This window comes from Narcine bancroftii, chromosome 6 (assembly GCF_036971445.1).
Source record: "Narcine bancroftii isolate sNarBan1 chromosome 6, sNarBan1.hap1, whole genome shotgun sequence".
Classification (NCBI taxonomy): Eukaryota; Metazoa; Chordata; class Chondrichthyes; order Torpediniformes; family Narcinidae; genus Narcine; species Narcine bancroftii.
In genome coordinates, this window is record NC_091474.1 from 124,432,648 (window position 1) to 124,454,458 (window position 21,811).

The following is a 21,811-nucleotide window of genomic DNA, read 5'->3' on the forward strand; positions in this document are numbered from 1 at the left end:
TCAAAGGCCTTCTGAAAGTCAATATACACAACATCCAAAGCATCTCCCCTGTCTATACTACTTGTGATCTCCTCAAAAAATTGCAGTAGATTTTTCAGGCATGATTTTCCTTTAAGGAAACCATACTGACTTGGGTCTATCTTGTCCGAAACTTCAACCTTGGAACTTGACTCCAACAGCTTCCCAATCACTGATGTCAGTGTCATTGGTCTATAATTACCTTTCTGCTGCCTTGCTTCCTTCTTAAACAGCAAGATAACTTTTGCGATCCTCCAGTTCACCAGACCCGTGCCAGACTCCATTGATTTACTATAAGATTATTACCAATGCCACCACAATCTCTGTAGGATGAGGGTGATCCTAGTGATCCTCTCTGCCACGTTTATGTTCTGATGGATTGATGTCTGATGCTCTATAGTAATGGTATGCAGCCAGACAAGATGCTCTTGATAGAGTTATGTAGAAAATTGAAAGGATGGTGGCCAGTAGCCTTTCGCATCTCCATCTTCTCAGGAAGTGCAGTTGCCATTGGACCTTCCTAATAAGTGAAGAGAAGTGTGCACAGGATAGGTCACTTGTTAACTGAAGTTGGAGGAACTTGGTGCTCTTCACTCCCTCCACAACTGAGTTATAGATGTACAGTGGAGGGTGGTCATCCCTGGTCCTCCTGAAGTCCATGATTATTGCCTTTGTCTTGTCCACATCGAGACTCAGGTTACGAGATTTTCCACCTCATCATTGTTGCTGATAAGGCCAACTAGATTGGAATCATCTTCAAACCTCATTACTCTGTTGGAGTTGGATCTGAGATTGCAATCCTGGGTCAGCAGCATGAACAGGAGTGGGCTGAGCACACAGCCTTGAGATGCTCAAGTGCTCAGAGTGTTGGTGCTCAACATTCTGCTGCCGACCCAAACAGACTGTAGTCTTTCTGTTACGAAGTTGAGAATCCAGTTACAGAGAGGGGAAGTTAAGTCCCCAGCCTCTGGGGAATTACCATGTTAAAATTGAAGTCAATGAACAACATCTTGGTGTTTGAGGCACTATCCTCCAGGTGGGTCAGGTTGGAGTGGAGGAACAAGGCTGGAACACCATCACTGGAATGGTTCTGCCTGCATGTGAATTGAAATGGATCCAGTGTCTCTGGGAGGTACTGTCTTCCATCACCAGATGCTTGAAACATTCCATAGTGGTGGAGATCAGTGCTACTGGGCTGTAGTCAATGAGACATGTTACTTTCACCTATTTTAGTACCGGAACGATGCCTTTAAACCCACGGGTAGATGGATTGCTGCAATGACATGTTGAAAATCTCCAAAATGACTTTCATCAGTTGGTCAGTGCAGGTGTTCAGTACCCGACTAGGTACATTGTCTGGTCCTGCTGCCTTGTGTGGGTTCACCTTGAACGGTGTTTTCTCACTTCGGCCGCAGCCATGCAGGGGGCCAGTTCATCTTGGGAATTTGGAGCTGTCTCTTGCATCAGACTGTTCTTTTCATCAAACTGTGTGTAGATGTTCAGGCTGTCCGAAAGGGAGGCACAGGTGCTTTTGACATTCAAGGTTCCCTTGTGGTCTGTTGTATTCTTGATTCCTTGCCACGTGCGCCTCGTGTCACTGGTGTCACACAGCTGTCCGTGGATGCTCTGTGCTTACCCTTGCTTTGCCTTCCTGATTGCACGGGAGAGTTCAGTTCTTGCTGATCTTAGTGCCAGCTTGCCTCCTATCCTGAAGGCAGCATTACAAGCTCCGAGAAGTCCCTGGACCTCTACATCCAACCATTGAGTCTGGTTAGCCCTGGTTGTGAAGCTTTTGATCATGGTGACATTCTCAATGCACTTGCTGATGTAGTTAGTCACTGACCTCATGTAATCCTCTACCTTTACATGACCATTGTAGGTGGCTGCTTCCCTGAAACAGCTCCAGTCCATGGTGTCAATGCAGTCTTGCAGTGCTGCTATGCCCCTCCCCCCAACCCTGGCCTCATCCTGATTTCCCAATGAACTGATTTTGTTTTTCCAGGAGACTCTATGCCAGGCTTAGGAGGTCGAATATATCATCCGAGTGTCCAATGAGAAGCAACTTCATATGCACCAGGGACATTGGTGTACACCTGATCTAGGATGTCGCTGTTAAATCAGTTGTAGACTGATTGATCAGCAATATTCTCTTTGAGAATTTGGAACTTCCTGTGACAATGTCATTCATTTGATTTTAGCTTTAAGAGGTAGAATGGATTTTAAAACATTCATACTTATAAGGTTAAGGAGATGATAAAAAGTTTGCCAATTCATTTAAAAGTTTATGCATGATTCAAAACTCAGGATTCAAGATTACATTCTTACTTGTCATGTACTAATACACAAAATGTAATACATGGAACACGTTAACTTTTGTCTGCCACAATGCACACAAAGAGTCCCCATGAGCAGTGCCCTCTGCTCCCAACGATAAGAGAAAGAGAAGCAAAAGGTAATCCCTTTGGAGTGACTAAGCGTCAATGGATTCGCCTCCAGCACTCCTGCAGAATCTGCAGCTACACAGGCTCCTCTTCAATTGATCAACAACCCGAGCTCCAGACCCAAATCTCCAATGCAACCACACACTGCTCATGTGTGATGCACAGTAAATGGAACTCTTCTTTCCATTTTAACAGAATTGCTCTTCTGGCTAATAAAGTGGAGAATGCTATAACCTGTCTTTGATTAGAAGATAAAATAATATTTACATCCTTAGAAAAACCAAATAGTGCAATTACTGGACATGGATCTAAATAGGGTTGAAAAAGTTCCAAAAATGTCAGTCCAATATTTTTTTCAAATTAGGGCAAGTCCAAAATATGTGTAGCAAAGAGACGCCAAATAGTTTACATTTGTCATAAAGTGAACGAATATCAGAATAAATTCAAGCAAGATTCAATGATATCCTCACATCATTCTCCTAAATTCCAGTGAGCACAGACCAAGAACTGTCAAACATTCTTTAATTCCTGGAATCATCCTTGTGAACCCCCTCTGAACCTTCTCCAAAGTCAGTACATCTTTCCTTAAATGAGGAACCCAGAACTGTTCATGATGCTCCAAGTGAGGACTCACCAGTGCCTTATAAAGTCTCAGCATCACATCCTTGCTCTTATATTCTATTTTTAAAATTATTTTATTTATATTTTAAAATCAGCATGAAAACATGAAATTCATCAATTACATAAAAGAAACATAATCATATAATTTGATGTTGATTTTGAGTAAGAAAACACAAGAAATACAAGAACAAGCCCTAACCCTCCCCCTCCCATCCACCCAAGGGTAAAAAGGGGAGAAATAGCCAATAGAATTGAAGAGAGAAAAGAAAAAGATTTCATTGGATTCATCAGTCTCCTGCCAAGAGACAAATACCCTGACTTACCTGGAATCCCAGGTGGTTCCTGGATGCAGGGGGACGAGGGTGGTAGGGGGTGTGGGGGCCATCATTAAGAATCTACATCTATGTGTTGAAAGATATGGACTCCAAATTTTTAGAAAAAACATCATATTTTTTCCTAAGGTTATAAGTAATTTTCTCCCAAAGAAATACAAGCATATATTTACGCTTTCCAATGAGTCATACCTAGATGGGAATCAGATTTCCAGGTCACCATTATGCACTTCGTGGCCACCACCAATGCAATCTTTACAAATACTAATTGGTGTTTCAACAGCCTCATTTTAGGTCTTAAATCTGCTATATTTCCCAATATAAACTGAATCTTAGTGATTTGTTCTAGAAGATTTCCCAAATCTTCCCAGAAAGGCCTCAGCTTGGAACATGACCAGGTTGAATGCAAAAAGGTTCCTGTTTCTTCGCTACATCTAAAACATTGATCTTACATTTCTGATTTTAATTTGTGTAATTTTTTGCAGCGTAGGATATAGTTGGTGCAAAAAATTGTATTGTGCCAATCTCTTCTTTGGCTTGGCTTCGCAGACGAAGATTTATGGAGGGGGTAAATGTCCACGTCAGCTGCAGGCTCGTTTGTGGCTGACAAGTCCGACGCGGGACAGGCAGACACGGTTGCAGCGGTTGCAGGGGAAAATTGGTTGGTTGGGGTTGGGTGTTGGGTTCTTCCTCCTTTGCCTTTTGTCAGTGAGGTGGGCTCTGCCGTCTTCTTCAAAGGAGGTTGCTGCCCGCCGAACCGTGAGGCGCCAAGATGTACAGTTTGAGGCGATATCAGCCCACTGGCGGTGGTCAATGTGGCAGGCACCAAGAGATTTCTTTAGGCAGTCCTTGTACCTTTTTTTGGTGCACCTCTGTCACAGTGGCCAGTGGAGAGCTCGCCATATAACACGATCTTGGGAAGGCGATGGTCCTCCATTCTGGAGACGTGACCCACCCAGCGCAGCTGGATCTTCAGCAGCGTGGACTCGATGCTGTCGACCTCTGCCATCTCGAGTACTTCGACGTTAGGAATGAAAGCGCTCCAATGAATGTTGAGGATGGAGCGGAGACAACGCTGGTGGAAGCGTTCTAGGAGCCGTAGGTGATGCCGGTAGAGGACCCATGATTCGGAGCCGAACAGGAGTGTGGGTATGACAACGGCTCTGTATACGCTTATCTTTGTGAGGTTTTTCAGTTGGTTGTTTTTCCAGACTCTTTTGTGTAGTCTTCCAAAGGCGCTATTTGCCTTGGCGAGTCTGTTGTCTATCTCATTGTCAATCCTTGCATCTGATGAAATGGTGCAGCCGAGATAGGTAAACTGGTTGACCGTTTTGAGTTTTGTGTGCCCGATGGAGATGTGGGGGGGCTGGTAGTCATGGTGGGGAGCTGGCTGATGGAGGACCTCCGTTTTCTTCAGGTTGACTTCCAGGCCAAACATTTTGGCAGTTTCCGCAAAACAGGACGTCAAGCGCTGAAGAGCTGGCTCTGAATGGGCAACTAAAGCGGCATCATCTGCAAAGAGTAGTTCACGGACAGGTTTCTCTTGTGTCTTGGTGTGAGCTTGCAGGCACCTCAGATTGAAGAGACTGCCATCCGTGCGGTACCGGATGTAAACAGCGTCTTCATTGTTGAGGTCTTTCGTGGCTTGGTTCAGCATCATGCTGAAGAAGATTGAAAAGAGGGTTGGTGCGAGAACACAGCCTTGCTTCACGCCATTGTTAATGGAGAAGGGTTCAGAGAGCTCATTGCTGTATCTGACCCGACCTTGTTGGTTTTCGTGCAGTTGGATAATCATGTTGAGGAACTTTGGGGGGCATCCGATGCGCTCTAGTATTTGCCAAAGCCCTTTCCTGCTCACGGTATCGAAGGCTTTGGTGAGGTCAACAAAGGTGATGTAGAGTCCTTTGTTTTGTTCTCTGCACTTTTCTTGGAGCTGTCTGAGGGCAAAGACCATGTCAGTAGTTCCTCTGTTTGCGCGAAAGCCGCACTGTGATTCTGGGAGAATATTCTCGGCGACACTAGGTATTATTCTATTTAGGAGAATCCTAGCGAAGATTTTGCCTGCAATGGAGATCAGCGTGATTCCCCTGTAGTTTGAGCAGTCTGATTTCTCGCCTTTGTTTTTGTACAGGGTGATGATGGTGGCATCACGAAGGTCCTGAGGCAGTTCTCCTTAATAGTCGGACGCAAGTAGGACCAGCTTTAACAAAAAACTCTTCTATTCCATTCTTCTTGAAATGAATGTCAGCATTGCATTTGCCTTCTTCACCATTGACTCAACCTGCAAGTTTACCTTCAGGCTGTCCTGCACAAGAACTTTCAGGTCCCTATGAATCTGGGTATTTTCAATTTTCTATCCATTTAGAAAATTGTCTGTCTGTTTATCTTTTCTACCAAAGTGCATGATGGTACACTTTCCAACATTGTATTTCATTTGCCATTTCTTTGCCCATTCTCCTAATCTGTCCAAGTCCTTCTGCAGCCTCCTTGTTTCCTCAATGCTACCAGTTCTTCCACCTACCTACGTATCATCTCCAAACTTGGCAACAATCTAATTAGATTCCATAATCTAAAAAATTAATATAGAACATGAAATCAAGCAGCTGCAACATCAACCCCCGTGGAACACCACTAGTAATTTGCAGCCAACCAAAATATGATCCCTGTATACTGTCTCTCTGCTTCCTGCCAATCAATTGTACCATATTCCTATTATAACCTTTGATGCCCTGGCTAATCAAAAACCTATCAATCTTTGTTTCCAGAGGGTACAGCCTCAGAATGAAAGGAAATCCCTGAGAAGTGAGAGAAGATTCTTTTTTTCATTGCCACAGACAACTGTGAAGGCTAAGTTCTTAGGTAGATTTAAAATATTGGTTGATAGTTTCTTGATCAGTTGAAGGTTATGAGAAGTATGGGGGCTCGAATTGTTTAATTCTGCTCCTATCTCTTGTGGTCTTATGGCCTTACTCTGCTCTCTTGAATATAAATTTAAGCTCCTGCATGTTTTACCTCACCTTAGACAGATCTGTAAATGTACACACATGGTTAGGAGGAAAGATCTGAGGATTAAATTCTATCGAACCAAAAATCCCTGTTCTGTTTCTAATATGCTTCATTTGTTTTTTGCGACAATGAACTGATTCCAGTTGCAAAAGTAAATGACCCAGAGGGATAGTGAAAGCGTTAAATCCCCCCAAATGAATATCTAAGCATATATACGCACGAATGCATGCCCCTGCAATGTATGCCTTACCATTCGTGACTGCAAGCCTTTCCTGAGACCAAGACACACGGGTACCCCGGACAGTGCGTGCCTTAGGCTCCATAAGTGCGCGTCCCTACCTCATTTCCACAGACACCATCCCCGGCCAGCAGCTCTTCGGAAATAAGTTCCGCAATGGGCAAGTCCCCGACGTCGCTCCCGCTTTCAACATCTCTTTGAAGGTTTCTTCCTCCTTTCGCTGAAACTTCTAAATCTTCAGGGGCAGGTTTCTGAGCCGGTGACGCCTGGCGGTGGCTGCACTGCCAGAGAGAGGGAACCACCCCCCCCCCCCCCCCATCTCCGTGCTCCCACGTCGCCGGGGGAGGCAAAGTTTTTTGGAGGCTGCTTCCGAAGAGAGGATGGATGGAGTTGCTTGAGATCAGCCTCGGGAGTGGGGTGGGGTGGGTGGGGAGAATCTTTCTCCACAACTGTCTCCACGCATTCATCTTCAGTAGGAGTGGTGGACGAACCTGGCTTGGGAGCGAGTGAGAGGAGATGGGGAGCGCTGACACCGCCGCAACTCCGCTCCAGGCGAATGAGACCAACGCCAGCACAGCCCTCGACCCCCGAGTTGATTATGATCAGGAGTTTATCCAGTATATCTGGAAGGAATACTTATTCCCCAAGGAGTGGGAGTGGGTTCTAATCGCCGCCTACATTGTAGTTTTCATCGTTGCCCTGGTTGGCAACATTCTGGGTGAGTAATACCCTGTGGTACCTGTCTCTGGCTCTCCTTCTCACCTGTACCCATCCCTTTCGCTCGGCTGTTTTGTTTCCAGGCTGGAGTACGTGGAGTGAGAATCAGTTAAAGGTTTGCCTAATGCACGAATTTACCATCGGTCCAAAGACTGAGCAGTGTTAACTCGTCTCCCTAGTCGGGGACTGGTGCCTTGACATGTAATATGTCTCCATGGAGCAGCCCGGCGCTCAAAACGGTCACGCAATGTTGGGAGAAAGTCGCTTTGCCATTAGCAGATAGGAGCTGAGTTATGCACTTGCGACCCCCACGCGGGGAGTTCATGGGGTTTTTAGCATTTGTTTATTTTTTTTAATGGAGATCCGATCTTCGCGTTTGGTGAAAACTAGGAATGCGAAGAATACGTCCTTCTTGCAAGCAGCGTCCCTGACTGTGCTCAACCTGTCCACCCTGTCTGTAATTTCACTCATGGAAATCCTGATTCCGAAGGTGAGGGCAGAACGAGAGAGGGAACATGAAGACCCCAAGTGAGCTTCAAACTGATGCAAGGCTGATTCATGGCAGTAAAGCAGCAAGCGATCAACTCATTTGAAAGGCATGCCGAGGGGGAGGTCGTATCCGGTGGACAAGCCAGAGACAGCAAGTGTTGGAATTTGGAGCACAAAACGATCTGTGGAACGGACTCGACGTTGAGAGGCATCAGTGGGAGAAAAAGAATGTCGACGTTTTGAGTCGTGACCTTTCATGAAGATATAACATACTGTGTCGAATGGTGCAGTATAAAGTGGTATACTGGTGGTTTTCCCTGAGACGTGAAGCTAAGCAAACCCCCCCCAAAAATCTCACGCTTGAATTTGACTCAAATACAGTGCACGTGTCTGGGGCATCTGCTTCATCTTCCACCATTCAAAACGTAGCGGGGTTGTAGGTCATTTGGGTGGCATGGGCTTGTGAGGGGAAAGAACCTGTTACTGTGCTGTAGGTCTACATGAAAAAGGACAGGCAGGAAAATCTGTGCTGCCTGTACTGTTGGAAATGCTTTCCTTTGGATGCGAAACATGATTATTGAGGGAGATGGCAGGTGAACCATTATTCTTACCCAATATTTGTCCTTGAATCAAGATCAATAATAAACCAGCTAACTAGCCATGATCAAATTTCAGTTTCTGAGGTCTTCCCACAGATTAATTCCCCACCCCAACCCTACATCCCCTCACCCTATTTCACAACAATGCTGCTTTTTCAAAAGTGCTTCGTCAGTACATTAGAAAAGGAGTTATAAATGAAATAATTTTAGTTTGTTTACATCTTGCCTTCTACGAAGTGTATTTCCAAAATAGTCCATTAAAATTCCTGAGGTTTATAGACATAGCACTGAACGAGGTAAGTAATACAGTTAACAAGGATTGGTCCCCCAAGAGCTAATCCTACGCAAAGGGACACAGTCATTTAAAGCAGAGCTTTACAAAGATCTTCCACAAAGATTTTGTAGAAACTTGAAGGTCTCATGTTAATTCACCATGTTCATTTTATGTCCTATTGCTGCATCCAGGCTAACAGGAATCCTTCCAGAAGCATATCTATATTTCACTGCAGAGTGTACATTGAAAGAGGATATATTTAGTGCCATACAGTCTGTTTTGAAAGAAAATATGTATTGCCCATTGTATAATCTGCATCAAAAACACAAATTGAGTGTAACACATCCTATTTTGAAACCACATATAATGAACATAACCTGCTGTAAAAGCTCTTTGCACAATTTGATTGAAATTGATTATTACAACATCTTTAATTAAAATGTTTTAAACAGGTAGTAATAAAAATAGATTCCTCTGGTAAACACACCTCACATTTCTTTTGCTCTTCCTGGTGACTCCACATGTCAGAGTCATCAATTGCCCCTGTCAGTACTAGGCCACCATGACAGTTTGAAGATACGTCTGTTTAAACAATCCAGGAAGCATAGGTCCATAGAGCACAGAACTGGCCCTTCAGCCCTTTGCCTGACCTGACCAAGTTAGACCCATTTGCCAGCATTTGCTCTATATTCTTCTGAATCTTTCCTGCCCAAATAATCTTAACCATTCCATGACATCAAGAGAAAGCTAAACAAAGCCCGCGCTACCTTTGCATAGTTTCCAAGACCCAGCAACAAGAACAAGTGCAGTCCAACTCCAATTATCCATAATCGGATTCTCCTGTAATCCTCAATTATCCGATTTTTTAAAATCACATGAAGGTATCCAAACATATCAGAAATCCACATTTATCCGAACTATTTTTGGAGTCAAACAGACCGGAGATGTCAGACTCCTAGCGGCAGGAGCAGTGAACCTCTGGTCCCCGGTGGCAGAGGGGACCTCAAGCTCCCAGGAAGAGCAGGACCCTCAGGATCCCGGCATGAACGGGGCCTTGGTGGGAAACTGTCGGTGATGGGCAGCGGCCAGCATTTTTTATAATAATTAAACATCATTTTAATGCTTAAAAACCTTTACCTTGTTGTTTGTTGTTGTTTAAACTCTGTTACATGTGATTTCCTGTTGCTACTGGCCTGTTTTTTTAAATGACCAGTTAGCCAACAAACTCGTTTATCCGAAATAGGACAGGTCCCGACCATTTCGTATAATCAGAGTTGTATATCCTTTCTGTTGTCCTGGAGAACACTTCAACTCCAGTTCAAAGTTCTCTACATCAATGACATGAGGCTTTTTCAGGCGCATTCTCCACTAAGAATGCGCCTGAAGAAGCAGAAGCGGCCCTTTAAATTACAGTTCAGGTGGCAGCATTGAAAGCGCAGTGCTGGCCACCTGAAAGGACAGCTGTGCCAGGCTGCACATCTGAGCACATTCTGGCTCCTGTCCCTTGAGCTGTCAATTCAGGATGGCTGGCTGTCAGTGCGGCCCCACACTGATCCTGCTGCCCCACTCTCTCCCCACTCATGGGGCTGGAGTGGCCGGCGGGGGAGGAGGCTGGAGCACCAGCGGGTGAGTACGGGGGCTGGAAAGGCCGGTGGGGGAGGAGGAGGTGCTCGAGTTGGGTACCGCCATTGTTGATGCAGCGGCCTCTTCGGTCTCTAGTGGACATCTTAACATCTAAAGACATATTTCCATCTGTCTCTTCTGTAACCATGGGCCCAGCCCCTGAAAATCAACCTATTGTGGCACTGTTTTTTATACATACATTGTAAGTAGTTGTGTGTAAGAGAGAGGCGCCTAGGTAATTCCTGCTGGTGGTGAATCTGTCTGCCTTGCAGCAGGCAAAAGGGAATTTCGAGTAATAGGATTTTGTTTTATTACTGACAATAAATTGAATCTTGGATCTCATCCTAGGTTCAAGTTAGATTCTGCAGATTGCAAAAATACCACTTTAAGACAGCAACCACTGACAGGTATGATTCCTAATCTTTAAGCAGAAGCAACTTGAAAGTATCCTTTGCTTATCTCCAAGAAAGCATCTTTACCTCACAGAGGAACGGTTCTAGATTCTAGCATATATTAAAGGCTTATGCTCTCAATAATGCTGACATTCTCTGTACATTCAGAAACAAGGGTTGTTTACTGCAGCTCTGGTCCAATGCTACACAATAAGGCAGCATGTTCAGACCAGATTATTCACTGTCTTGTAATAAGACAGAAATGCAATGTTACATGAAAGTACCTTTAGTCTGCTGTAAGGCAATGATTCACCATTAACATTGCCCGGCACCCCTTATAGTTAAGAGATAGAGAAGCAAAGGAGAGACACCTCAGAGCCATGGAATGTCCGCAGCCACATGAGGCTCCAGTTCAGTTTAAACCCAAGCACAGATCCAAACCTCTGACATATTGAGGAATCCTTTGGTGCTCTGGGCCCTTCAGGAGCCTTTCTTGCCCTCTGCATGCTCTCAAATCCTGGTTCCGATACATGGTTGTCATGAGCCAGTCTTCAGCAGCCTGGTGTGAGTTCTTTGCCCTCAAGTCACCAGCAGCCCATGGCCTGTGCGGGTTCCTCACCTGAAAGTAGGTCACCAACAGCTCTTGACCTGTGTGTGCCCTATAGCCGCGGAGCCTTTCACTGGCTCACCACCATAGTCACCATACTGAGGGTCATCGCCTCTGCTTCTTTTCAACAGGCGTTGTTCTCCCCGTTACTGGTACCTTGGCAGCAGTCTGCTGCTCCCACAGAATCAGCAACTTCTCGAGGCCACAAGGCGCCACCAACTTGGGCCCAGACCCCGCAGTGGCAGGAGTTATAATAAAACACCGTTGGGTCCTTTAACAGGCCATTTAAGCCCTGTACTGAACCGTCAACAATAGAACTGGGTGGTAGGAGCCTTCGGAGGAGCACTGTGACTTGGCTCTCCACTCTCCCTGGTCCACACCAGTGTAACAGCGCTGCCAATACTGCAGCTCTGGCACCTCTGCCATTTTTAAAAATGTTGATTGCTCCCATGACTAGTCCCATTACTCCTTATTATATCAATTAATGTTTATTAATTTCTTCGATATGGGAGTATTTGCCAAGGCCAGCATTTGTTGCCCATCCCAAATTATCATTGAGAATCTGTCAGTGAGGCACTTAATGACCATTGCAGTCCCAGTGAATAAACTCCCACAGTTCTACTGTGCAGGGTCACAAGATTTGGACCCAGCAACAATGAAAGAATGAAAAACAAAAGTTGCTGGAGGGGACTTAGTAGGTCAGGCAGCATCTGTGGAGGGAAATGGAAAGTGACCGTTTCACGTCAAGACCCTTCATTGTTATCCTGGGTTCTCTTTTTTTTTGTGGCTTAGTTTTGCTCCAAATTCCAGCATCTTCATGATGAAAGAATGATGAGTCATTTCCAAGTGGGGCTCGACAGAGGCTTTCTAATCCTCCAGCTATCAGAGGCTCCAGGTTTGGAAGGTTCTGTCCCAGGCCTTGGATTTTGAAGGTGGTATTCCCTGCATCCACCACTTGTTGGAGTTGCTAGGAGGGATTGCTTCAGGTGGAGAAAGGCATACCATTCAACTAGCTTATTCCTTGCACAATGGCTTATGTCCCCGGACAATCGATAAAAAGGCATCCTTGTTTGTCCCTTTCTTAGCTCATACCTTGACAAAGGAATCCATTCAAAACATTGCTTACACACGCACACACTCACACACACACATGTGTGTGTGCATAATATATATCTAAAACACTGTGACCTGCTGAATTTCTCTAGCATTTTTGCAGATTGAACTCCAATCATGGCATCTGCAGACTTCTTTGTTTAAATCCCTTGTTTGTACATACCTTCCAGTAATAAAACTCCCAAGCGGACTGCATTGAAATATATCAGGCCACTTGAATCAATATTGCCTCTGTGCTGTAAATGGGAACTTTGATTTTTGCATCAACTAATGATGCGGATCACGAGGGTCAAGGCTGAAGAAAAGGGATGCAGTGAGGGAATGTTTCTGTGAAGGAAGGCAAGTGGTTTTTAGAAATGAGGATTGGGAAGAAAGTTTAGTGGAAAGAAGTGGGAAAAAAAAACCTTTGAAGTAAAAATGAAGTTAAACAAGAAAGTCTGCAAATGTTGGGGTCAAATACAAGAGACAAATGTGCTGGAGGACCTCAGTAGGTCATACAGCGTCCATGGGACCTAATGAGTCACCATCACATTGGACTATTGCAACTGAAGTAAAAATGGCCCACAGTTTATGCAGACTCTGTGTCAATGAAAAATGAATTACTCTTTCCTATCAATCACTTTTCATCTGAACTGTAAGAAGCTGGAAAGTAAAGATGTTTCAAGTGTGCAGAAGTGGGGAGTGGTGGAGAGATTAACGAGAATGTAGGTCTAGCGTTATCAATTAGACCCGACAGACCAGAAGGCGAGATTAATAGGTTGTAACGCGACTGAATGCACTCAGAGACAAGTGAGGAGTACAAACGTGCTTTTAATAGCTTACAATCAATGGCCAGTAGACAATAGCCAGGTGAATCTGAAGTAAGGAGGGAAAATCAAGGTTTATATTGGGGTAGGTGAGGGTCGAGTCAGTCATCTGAACAATACAATGCATAGCTTTTATCTTACATGCTGTTGGCCCAATTCCAAGGCAATACTGAGGGAGGGGATTGGGCGATACCTCCTTGATTAGGAATCCTGGAGAGGGAGGAGTTATAGCATCGGGGGGGGGGGGGGGGGCAACCAGTACAATGACTGCAGTGCAGTGTTCCACCACAGTAGGTGAACTGAATAGTATATGGTGTGGTGCTGACTGAAAGAGAAAGAGAGAGAGAGAGAGAGAGAGAGAGAGCAGTGAGGGCTCTTTATTCACAGATCATTTGCCTGGAGGATGTATAACTAGCAGAAGATAGTGATGGGAAGTGAGGACCTGGATACAATAGCTATCACTAAAGAGTTAGTGCTGAGCAAACCTGTGGAACTAAAGATTGATAAATCCCCTGGTCCGGATAGAATGTATCACAGGGCACTGAAAGAAATATAAAGGTAATTATTGTCACATAATACTCCATTTAGAATGTAACATACCTGAAATTCTTTAACTTTCTGTCCACTGGAAGGCAGACAGAGAGTCGCCACTTTGTCCAGAGCCCCTCACATAGCAGAAGCTATAGTTCTCTGGACTCTGGTTACATCATGCTGACTGGAAGATGGCGAATTTCATGTACTGTTCAAGAAAGGATGTAGGCACAAGGCAGGGAACTACAGGCCAGTTAGTTTCACTTCTCTACTTGGGAAAATGTGTGAAGTTATCATTAAAGAAAAAACTAGCAAGGCATCTAGAACAAAATTGATCCGTCAGGCAAGAGCAGCACGATTCAGTAAAGGCAGGTCATATCTGACGAACTCAATGGCTTTCTTTCAGTGTGGTAGATTCAAGATTCAAGTTATTACCATAGTAATGGAACAGTGTCATATTACATGAAATTCTTTTTTGCCTGCTGCAAGGCAGACAGATTTCCCACCGGCAAGAATTGCCTGAAGCTCCTCTTACAGTCAGAGAGAGAGAGAGAGAGAGAGAGAGAGAGAAGCAAAAGAGAGTCCCCCCAGAGTCACCGAGTGGCCGTAGATTCGCCTCCAGTGGTTCTGCAGCTACACAGAGTCCAGTCCAAATCATCGGCAACCTGTGCTCCAGATCTGACCCTCTGACACGGTCAGGAACCCTTCAGCACCCTAGGCACCCCTTCACATCCCAGTCTCCTGCAGTCCGCAGCTCAGCACAAGTCTCCCAACAGCAGTCTCCAGCAGCCCACAGCTTCCATGAGTTCCTCACCTCGAGTCTCCAGCAGCCCACTGCATGCACTGGTTCCTAAGCCGCAGACCCCCCCTCACTAGTCCACCAGCATGGTTGCTGTCCCCATGGGTCATCTCCTCCACTTTTCACTCTCAGGCAGGGTGTGTGATCTTCCCGTCATCTAGTGCCCTTCTCCAGTCCTCATCTTCCTCAGAGTTTGCAGCCCCTCGTGGCTGCTACCAATTAATAGGTACCACCATCTTAGGCGCTGACCTGCGGTCGCAGGATTTCAAGTGAAAACCTCCGTTGGCTCCCTCAATGGGGTGTTCAAAGCTCGTTTGGAGCTGATAGCAGTTGACTGGGTGGCTAGACCCCACGAGAGCACTATATCTCCACTCCCTCACTCCCCACGGGTCCGCATCAGCAGCAGGGCTGCCGTTACAGTGGTCCAGTCAGCGCCGCCATTTTGACACCAGCTAGAGAGGAACAGATGGAGGTTATTTACTTGGATTTCCAGATGGCATTCTATAAGGTGCAGCATTAAAGACTTATCCATAAGATAATACATAGAGTTGGGGGTGATATATTAGCATGAATAGAGGATTGGTCAACCAATAGAAAACAGAGAGATGGTTGGAAATCAAATGGTGTGGTGCAGCTTTCAGTGCTGGGTCCGCAACTGTTTGTGATATGCATTAATGATTTGGAAGAGGGGACAGAGTGTAGTGTATCTAATTTTGCTGATGACCGTAAATTGAGTGAACAGAAAATTGTACAGAGGATACTGAAAGGCCGCCTTAAACCATGGAACCAGAGAAATACAGCACAGAAACAGGCCCTTTGGCCCTTCTAGTCTGTGCAGAACTATTATTCCTAGTCCCACTGACCTACCTCTCCTATCCATGTAATTGTTCAAATTCTTCTTAAATGCTGAAATTGAGCCCACATTCACTATATCAGCTGGCAGCATATTTCACACTCTCACCCCTCTCTGTGTGAAGAAGTTGCCCCTAAAGTTTTCCCCTTTTACTCTTAACCCCAAACCTCTAGTTTGCATATCACCTACCCTCAGTAGAAAAAACCTACCTACATTTGCTCTGTATATCCCCCACATAATTTTAAATACCTCTATCAAATCTCCCCTCTTTCTTCTACACTCCAGTCCTAACCTGTTTAATCTTTTCCTGTAACTCAGTTCCTGAAGTCTGGGCAACATCTGAGTAAATCTTCTCTGCACTTTTTCTATCTTAATGATATCATTCCTGTAGTTAGGTGACCAAAACAGTGCCCAGTACCCCAAATTTGGCCTCACTAATGTCATATGCAACTTTACCATATCATCAATACAGGTATAGGTATCATCAAAACTCAATACGGGTACTTTGATTTATGAAGGCCAGTAAACCAAAAGCCTATCTATTTATAACATCACTTTCAGGGAATTATGAATCTGTATTTCTAAATCCCTCTGTTCTACTGCACTCCTCATTGCCCTACCATTTACTGTGTATGTCCTTTCTTGGTTTCTCTTTCCAAAATGCAACACCTCACACTTGTCTGCATTAAATTCCATCTGCCATTTTTCATCCCATTTTTCCAGCTGGTCCAGATCCCTCTGCAAGCTTTGAAAACTTTCTTCGCTATCAACAATGTATCCAATCTTAGTGTCATCTGCAAACTTGCTGATCCAATTTACCACATTATCATCCAGATAATTGATATAGATGACAAACAACAATGGTCCCAGCACCGATCCCTGAGACACACTACTAGTCACAGGCCTCCAGTCTGAGTAGCAATCATCCACCACTACTCTCTGGCTCCCGTACGGCAATGTCGATTCCAGTTTACTACCTCTTCCCGAGTACCAAGCATCTGATGAATTCCTGTCTCCCATGTAGGGTCTTGTTAAAGGCATTATGAAAGTCCATGTTAACAACATCCATAGCCTTTCCTTCATCAACATTCTTGGTAACCTCAAAAAATTCTATACAATTGGTTAAACATGGTCTATCAGGCACAAACCTATCTGACTATCCCTGATCAGTCCCTGACTATTCAAATACTTGTTTATCTGAGCTCTTAGAACACCTTTCAATATCTTAGCTACTTCTGATGTCAGTCTCACTGGCCTATAATTTCTTGTGTTACTTTTGGAGTCTTTTTTAAACAATGGAACAACATGAGCTGCCCACCAATCCTCCGGCACCACACCCATGGCTAAAGACATTTTAAATCTTTCTACCAGAACCCCTGCAATTTCAACCCTCAAGGTCCCAGAGAATATCTTGTCAGGCCCTGGGATTTATCCACCCTAATTTCCTTTAAGACATCAAGCACCTCCTTCTCTTTCATTTGTATTCAGTCCATGACCTTACTGCTTGTTTTCCTTACTTCCCTAGATTCTGGGCCAGTTTTCTGAGTGGACACTGATGGGAAAAAAAAGGATTTAAAATTTCCCCTATCTCTTATTGCTCCATAGCTGACATACCTGACCGCTCTCATCTTCAAGGGGACCAATTTTATCCCTTACTATCCTTTTGCTCTTCAGAAACCCTTTAGATTTTCCGTTAAATTGTCTGCCAAAGCAAACTCATATCTTCTTTTAACCTTCCTGATTTATTTCTTGAGATTTTTCTTGCAGTTATTACACTCCTAAAGTCCTCATTTGTTTGTGTTATACACCTCTCTCTTCTTCTGAACCAGATCCCCAATAATCCTCGAAAACCAAGATTCCCTATGCCTCCTAACTTTGCCTTGAAACCTGATGGAACATACAAACTCTGTACTCTCAAAATATGCTCCTCCAATTCAGGTTGACTATTAGGGGGTCTACAATGAGTGTGGTCATACCTTTCCCATTTCTCAGTTCCACCCATATAGCCTCAGTCAATGAGCCCTTTGATTTGTCCTGCCTGAGCATGGCTGTGATATTTTCCCTGACGAGCAATGCTACTCCTCTCCCTTTCACCAACCCCTCCCCCCCAACATGTCTGAAGCAATAGAAGCCCAGAGTATTGAATTGCCAGTCCTATCCCTCCTGCAATCAAGTTTCATTAATAGCCACAGTGTCATAATTTCACGTGCCAATCCATGCTCTAAACTTGTCTTCCCTATCTACAATACTCCTTGCATTGAAATAGATGCACCTGAGAACATCTCAACCATGTACAACCCTTTGACTTCTGACATTACATTTAATCTCCATTTCATCTTTTTCCTCCTTCACTCCCCTATATTCTTTGGTACTCTGGTTTCCATCACACTACAAATCTAGTTTAAGAACCACAGAGCAGCACTAGCAAACCTCCCAGCAATGATATTAGTCCCTCTCCAGTTCAGATTCAAACTGTCCCGACAGAACAGGTCCCAACTTCCCTGGAAGAAGCCCAATGATCCAGAAACCTAAAGCCCTCCCTCCTGCACCATTGTTAGCCATGTGTTAAGCTGCATTATCCTCTTATTTCTAACCTCACTAGCATGTGAGATTACAACCATGGAGGTCCTATCCTTCATCCTAGCACCTAACTCCTGAACTCTCCTTGCAGGGCCTCATCACTTCTTACCCACATGCAGAGAGATATAGATCAGTTTGTATGGGCCTGGCAGATGAATTACAATGTTGGTAAATTATTTAAATGGCAAGTGATTGCAGCATGCTGCCATGCAAAAGGACTTGGGAGTGTTTGTGCATGAATCCCAAACGGTTGGTGAGCAGTGGACTGCAAATGGAATGTTGGGCTTCATTGCTAGATGGATTGAATTTAGGAGCAGGGAGGTTATACTAGGTTCTGGAGAGGTCACATCTTGTGGATTACATGCTGCTCTGGTCTCCTTACTTGAGGAAGGATGTACTGGCTTTGGAGGAGGTTCACAAGGTTGATTCAGAGATGAGGGGGTTGACCTATGAGGGCCTTTACTCCCTGGTCTTCAGAAGAATGAGTGAAGATCTTATATAAATGTATAAAATTATGAAAGGCATTGATAAGATGGATGCAAATAAGTGGTTTCAACTGATAGGTGAGTCTCAAGATTCCAGGTAGTAGATTTAGGACAGAGATGAGGAGGAGCTGCTTTTCCCAGAGGTTGGTGAATCTACGGAATTCACTGCCCATCGAACTATTGGAGGCAATCTCAGTAAATATATTTAAGACAAGGTTGAATAGATTTTTACTTAGTTAGGGGAATTAAATGAGATGGGGAAAGGAGATGAGCCTATCATCAGATCAGTCATGATCTCATTGAATGAGAGAACAGGTTTGATGGGCCAGATGGCCTACTCCTGCTCCTATTTCTTAGGTGCTTATGTTCTTATAACAGCAAAGGCAGAGAAGTTTAAAGAGAAACTAGAAGGTGCTGAAAATGTAAGTTACAAACTGGAAAACTAAAACACTGCAGATCCTGTTGGCTGTAATTAATTTAGAGATCCTGGAAGTTGACAGAAGGTTTGACAGCTGAAGTAGTTTGTAGTTCAGGAGAATAATGGCTCATCTGGACCAGTAGTTCTGATGCCACAGGGAACGCTGACCATTGTAAATTGTTGAGTTGTACATCCAGCCTGAAGGAGGTGATGTGCTTTGCCTGAAGATGAGATGGTGTTGTTCGTATTTCAGTTGGTGAGGAGAGTTGCTGAAACAAACTATGAGTAAGAGTGGGTTAAACTTTTATTTATTTACTTAGACATGTCGAGGCGAGGAGTAGCAGAAGGTTACACATTTATTTATTTATTTAGACATGTCGAGGCGAGGAGTAGCAGAAGGTTACACGTTTATTTATTTATTTAGACATGTCAAGGCGAGGAGTAGCAGAAGGTTACACATTTATTTATTTATTTAGACATGTCGAGGCGAGGAGTAGCAGAAGGTTACACATTTATTTATTTATTTAGACATGTCGAGGCGAGGAGTAGCAGAAGGTTACACATTTATTTATTTATTTGTAAGTGTTGATGGGCTAGGACTAGCAGAGTTTTAGAGGTCCGTTTATTTATTTAGACGCAGAGGGACTAAGGTTGGGGAAGGGGCCTTGTGCGCGGGTGTGTGACGTCGGTTGGGCAGATTCAAAATGGCAGGACAGCTTGCCTTGTTGTTCAGTTGCTTTGCCATTTAGATTTAAATATTTAAGTGATTATTGTGTTAAGTGTTGAGGCAGTGATTGGATCATTGGGTGCAGGTGTAAGGAATTGAGAAAATTGTCTGGAGCTGCACAGTTGTTGTGTTCATAGGCTTAGCATTTCCTAAAAGGAGGAACAGGCCCAGGAGTGAGCTGCTGCTTGAATCCAGGAAGGTAAGTCTAATCAAGGGCTAGGGGTGTGGATTGTTCCAGCTGTGGGATCTCTGGGAAGGTAAACTTGACCCAAATAACCACACTTGCAGAAAGTGTATTTGGCTCCACCTACTTATTGACCAAGCTTGCCAATGGGAGCTGGAGTTGGATGAACTGCAGGTTATTAAGAAGGCTGAGGAAGTTGTTGAGAAGAGTTACAGGGAAGCAGTCACCCCCAAATAGACAGAGGACAGGTAGCTGGGTGATTGTCAGGGGAGGAAAAAGGATGGCACGAGTCCCCCTGTAGATGTTCCCACTGATGATAGGTATGCTGTTTTGGATACTGTTGGTGGGGATGATCTACCAGGAACAAGTTGAGGTGGTTCAGTCTCCAGCACAGAGGCTGGTACCTTGGCTCAGAAGGGAAGGGCTGAGAAGTAATAGAGGACTATTGATAAAGCTTTAGTAATAGGGGACTCATTGTTTAGGAGGGCAGACAGGAAGTTTTGTTGCAATGTGTTGAGACTCCCAGTTGATTTGTTGCCTCCCAGGGGCTAGGGTCAGGGATGTCTCAGATCAACTCTACAGCATTCTGGAAGGGGAAGGGGAGCAGCTAGATGTTGTGGTTCACGTGGGGACCAATGACATAAATAGGAGTAGAGATGAGGTCCTAGAGGGAATTTAGGAAGTTGGGTAGGAAGTTAAAAGACAGGACCTCAAGGGTGGTAATTTCAGGATTTCTGCCTGTGCCACACGCTAGACAGGATGCTAATAGAAAGTTATGGGTGATGAATGCGTGGCTCAAGAGTGGGGGCAGGACTTCAGATTTCTAGATCATTGGGATTGCTTCTGGGGAAGGTCAGACTTCTCTAAAAAGGATGGGCTGTACCTGAACTTGGAGGGGACAAATATTCTGGCAGGAGGGTTTTCTTGAGCTGTTGGGGAGAGTTTAAATTAGTTTGGCAGGGGGAGGGAGGTGAGAATCAGATCATGAATGCGTAGGCTAGGGTAGTAGGACAAAAGCAGGATGCTATTAGACCTATTTTGAGGAAAGACAGGAAGGGGGAAAATCATAAATGCAACCAATCAAAAAAAGTGTCTACTTCAATGCTAGGAGTGTAAGGAATAAAGGGGATGAACTTAGAGCTTGGATCAGTATGTGGAACTATGATGTTGTAGTCATTACTGAAACCTGGCTGGAGGAAGGACAGGATTGGATGCTGTATGTACCAGAGTATAGCTGTTTTTAAAAAAAAAAAGGGGAGAAAGAAGAGGGGGGGAGGAGTGGCATTTTTGCTTAAGGATAGTATCACGGCTGTACAGAAGGAGGACACTGAGGAAGATAAGTCCACTGAGTCAGTATGGGTGGAAATCAAAATTGAGAAGGGGGTGTGCTAGGCATAGTCTATGGGCCCCTAAATAGTCTCCTGGACATTGAGGAACAGATAAATGGGTAGATTTTAGAATGGTGTAGGAAATACAGGATTGTAGTCATGGGAGAATTTAACTTCCTTAATATTGACTGGGGCCTCCTGACTGCAAAGGGGATAGATGGGGATGGGGCTGAATTTATTAGGTGTTCAAGAAGGAGAGACCACATTGGATCTGGTTCTGGGGAATGAACCGGTCAAGTGAAAGTGATAATAACTCCCTTATCTCCAGTATAGCTATAGAAAAAGACAAACTCAAGCTAAATAGGAGAGTGGTTGGAAAGAGCTAATTATGAATTGATTAGGCAGGAACTAGGGAATATTTATTGAATGTTCAAGGGGGAAAGCACAGAAGTCGTGTAGTGGAAGTTAAGGTACCAATTGAGCTGGATCCACTACAGGTTTGTCCCACTAGGAAAAGAAAAAGTGGTAGGAAAAGGGAACTGTGGATGATGAAACATGTAAAGAAACTTGTAGAGAGGAAGAAGCAAGCTTGTGTTAGATATAGGAAGCAGGGAACAGATAGGGCTCATG

The 21,811-nt window shown here is 44.4% G+C and overlaps 1 protein-coding gene across 1 annotated transcript in view; it reads left to right on the forward strand.

Moving 5' to 3' along the window:
• Positions 1-7,172: 7,172 nt before the first annotated feature.
• The window catches only part of hcrtr2 (hypocretin (orexin) receptor 2), a 76,189-nt gene continuing 61,550 nt past the window's right edge, over positions 7,173-21,811 (forward strand). Inside the window, exon 1 of the mRNA XM_069888094.1 lies at positions 7,173-7,374. Within this exon, the coding sequence (XP_069744195.1) occupies positions 7,173-7,374 (202 nt within the window). The remainder of the gene's footprint in view (positions 7,375-21,811) is intronic.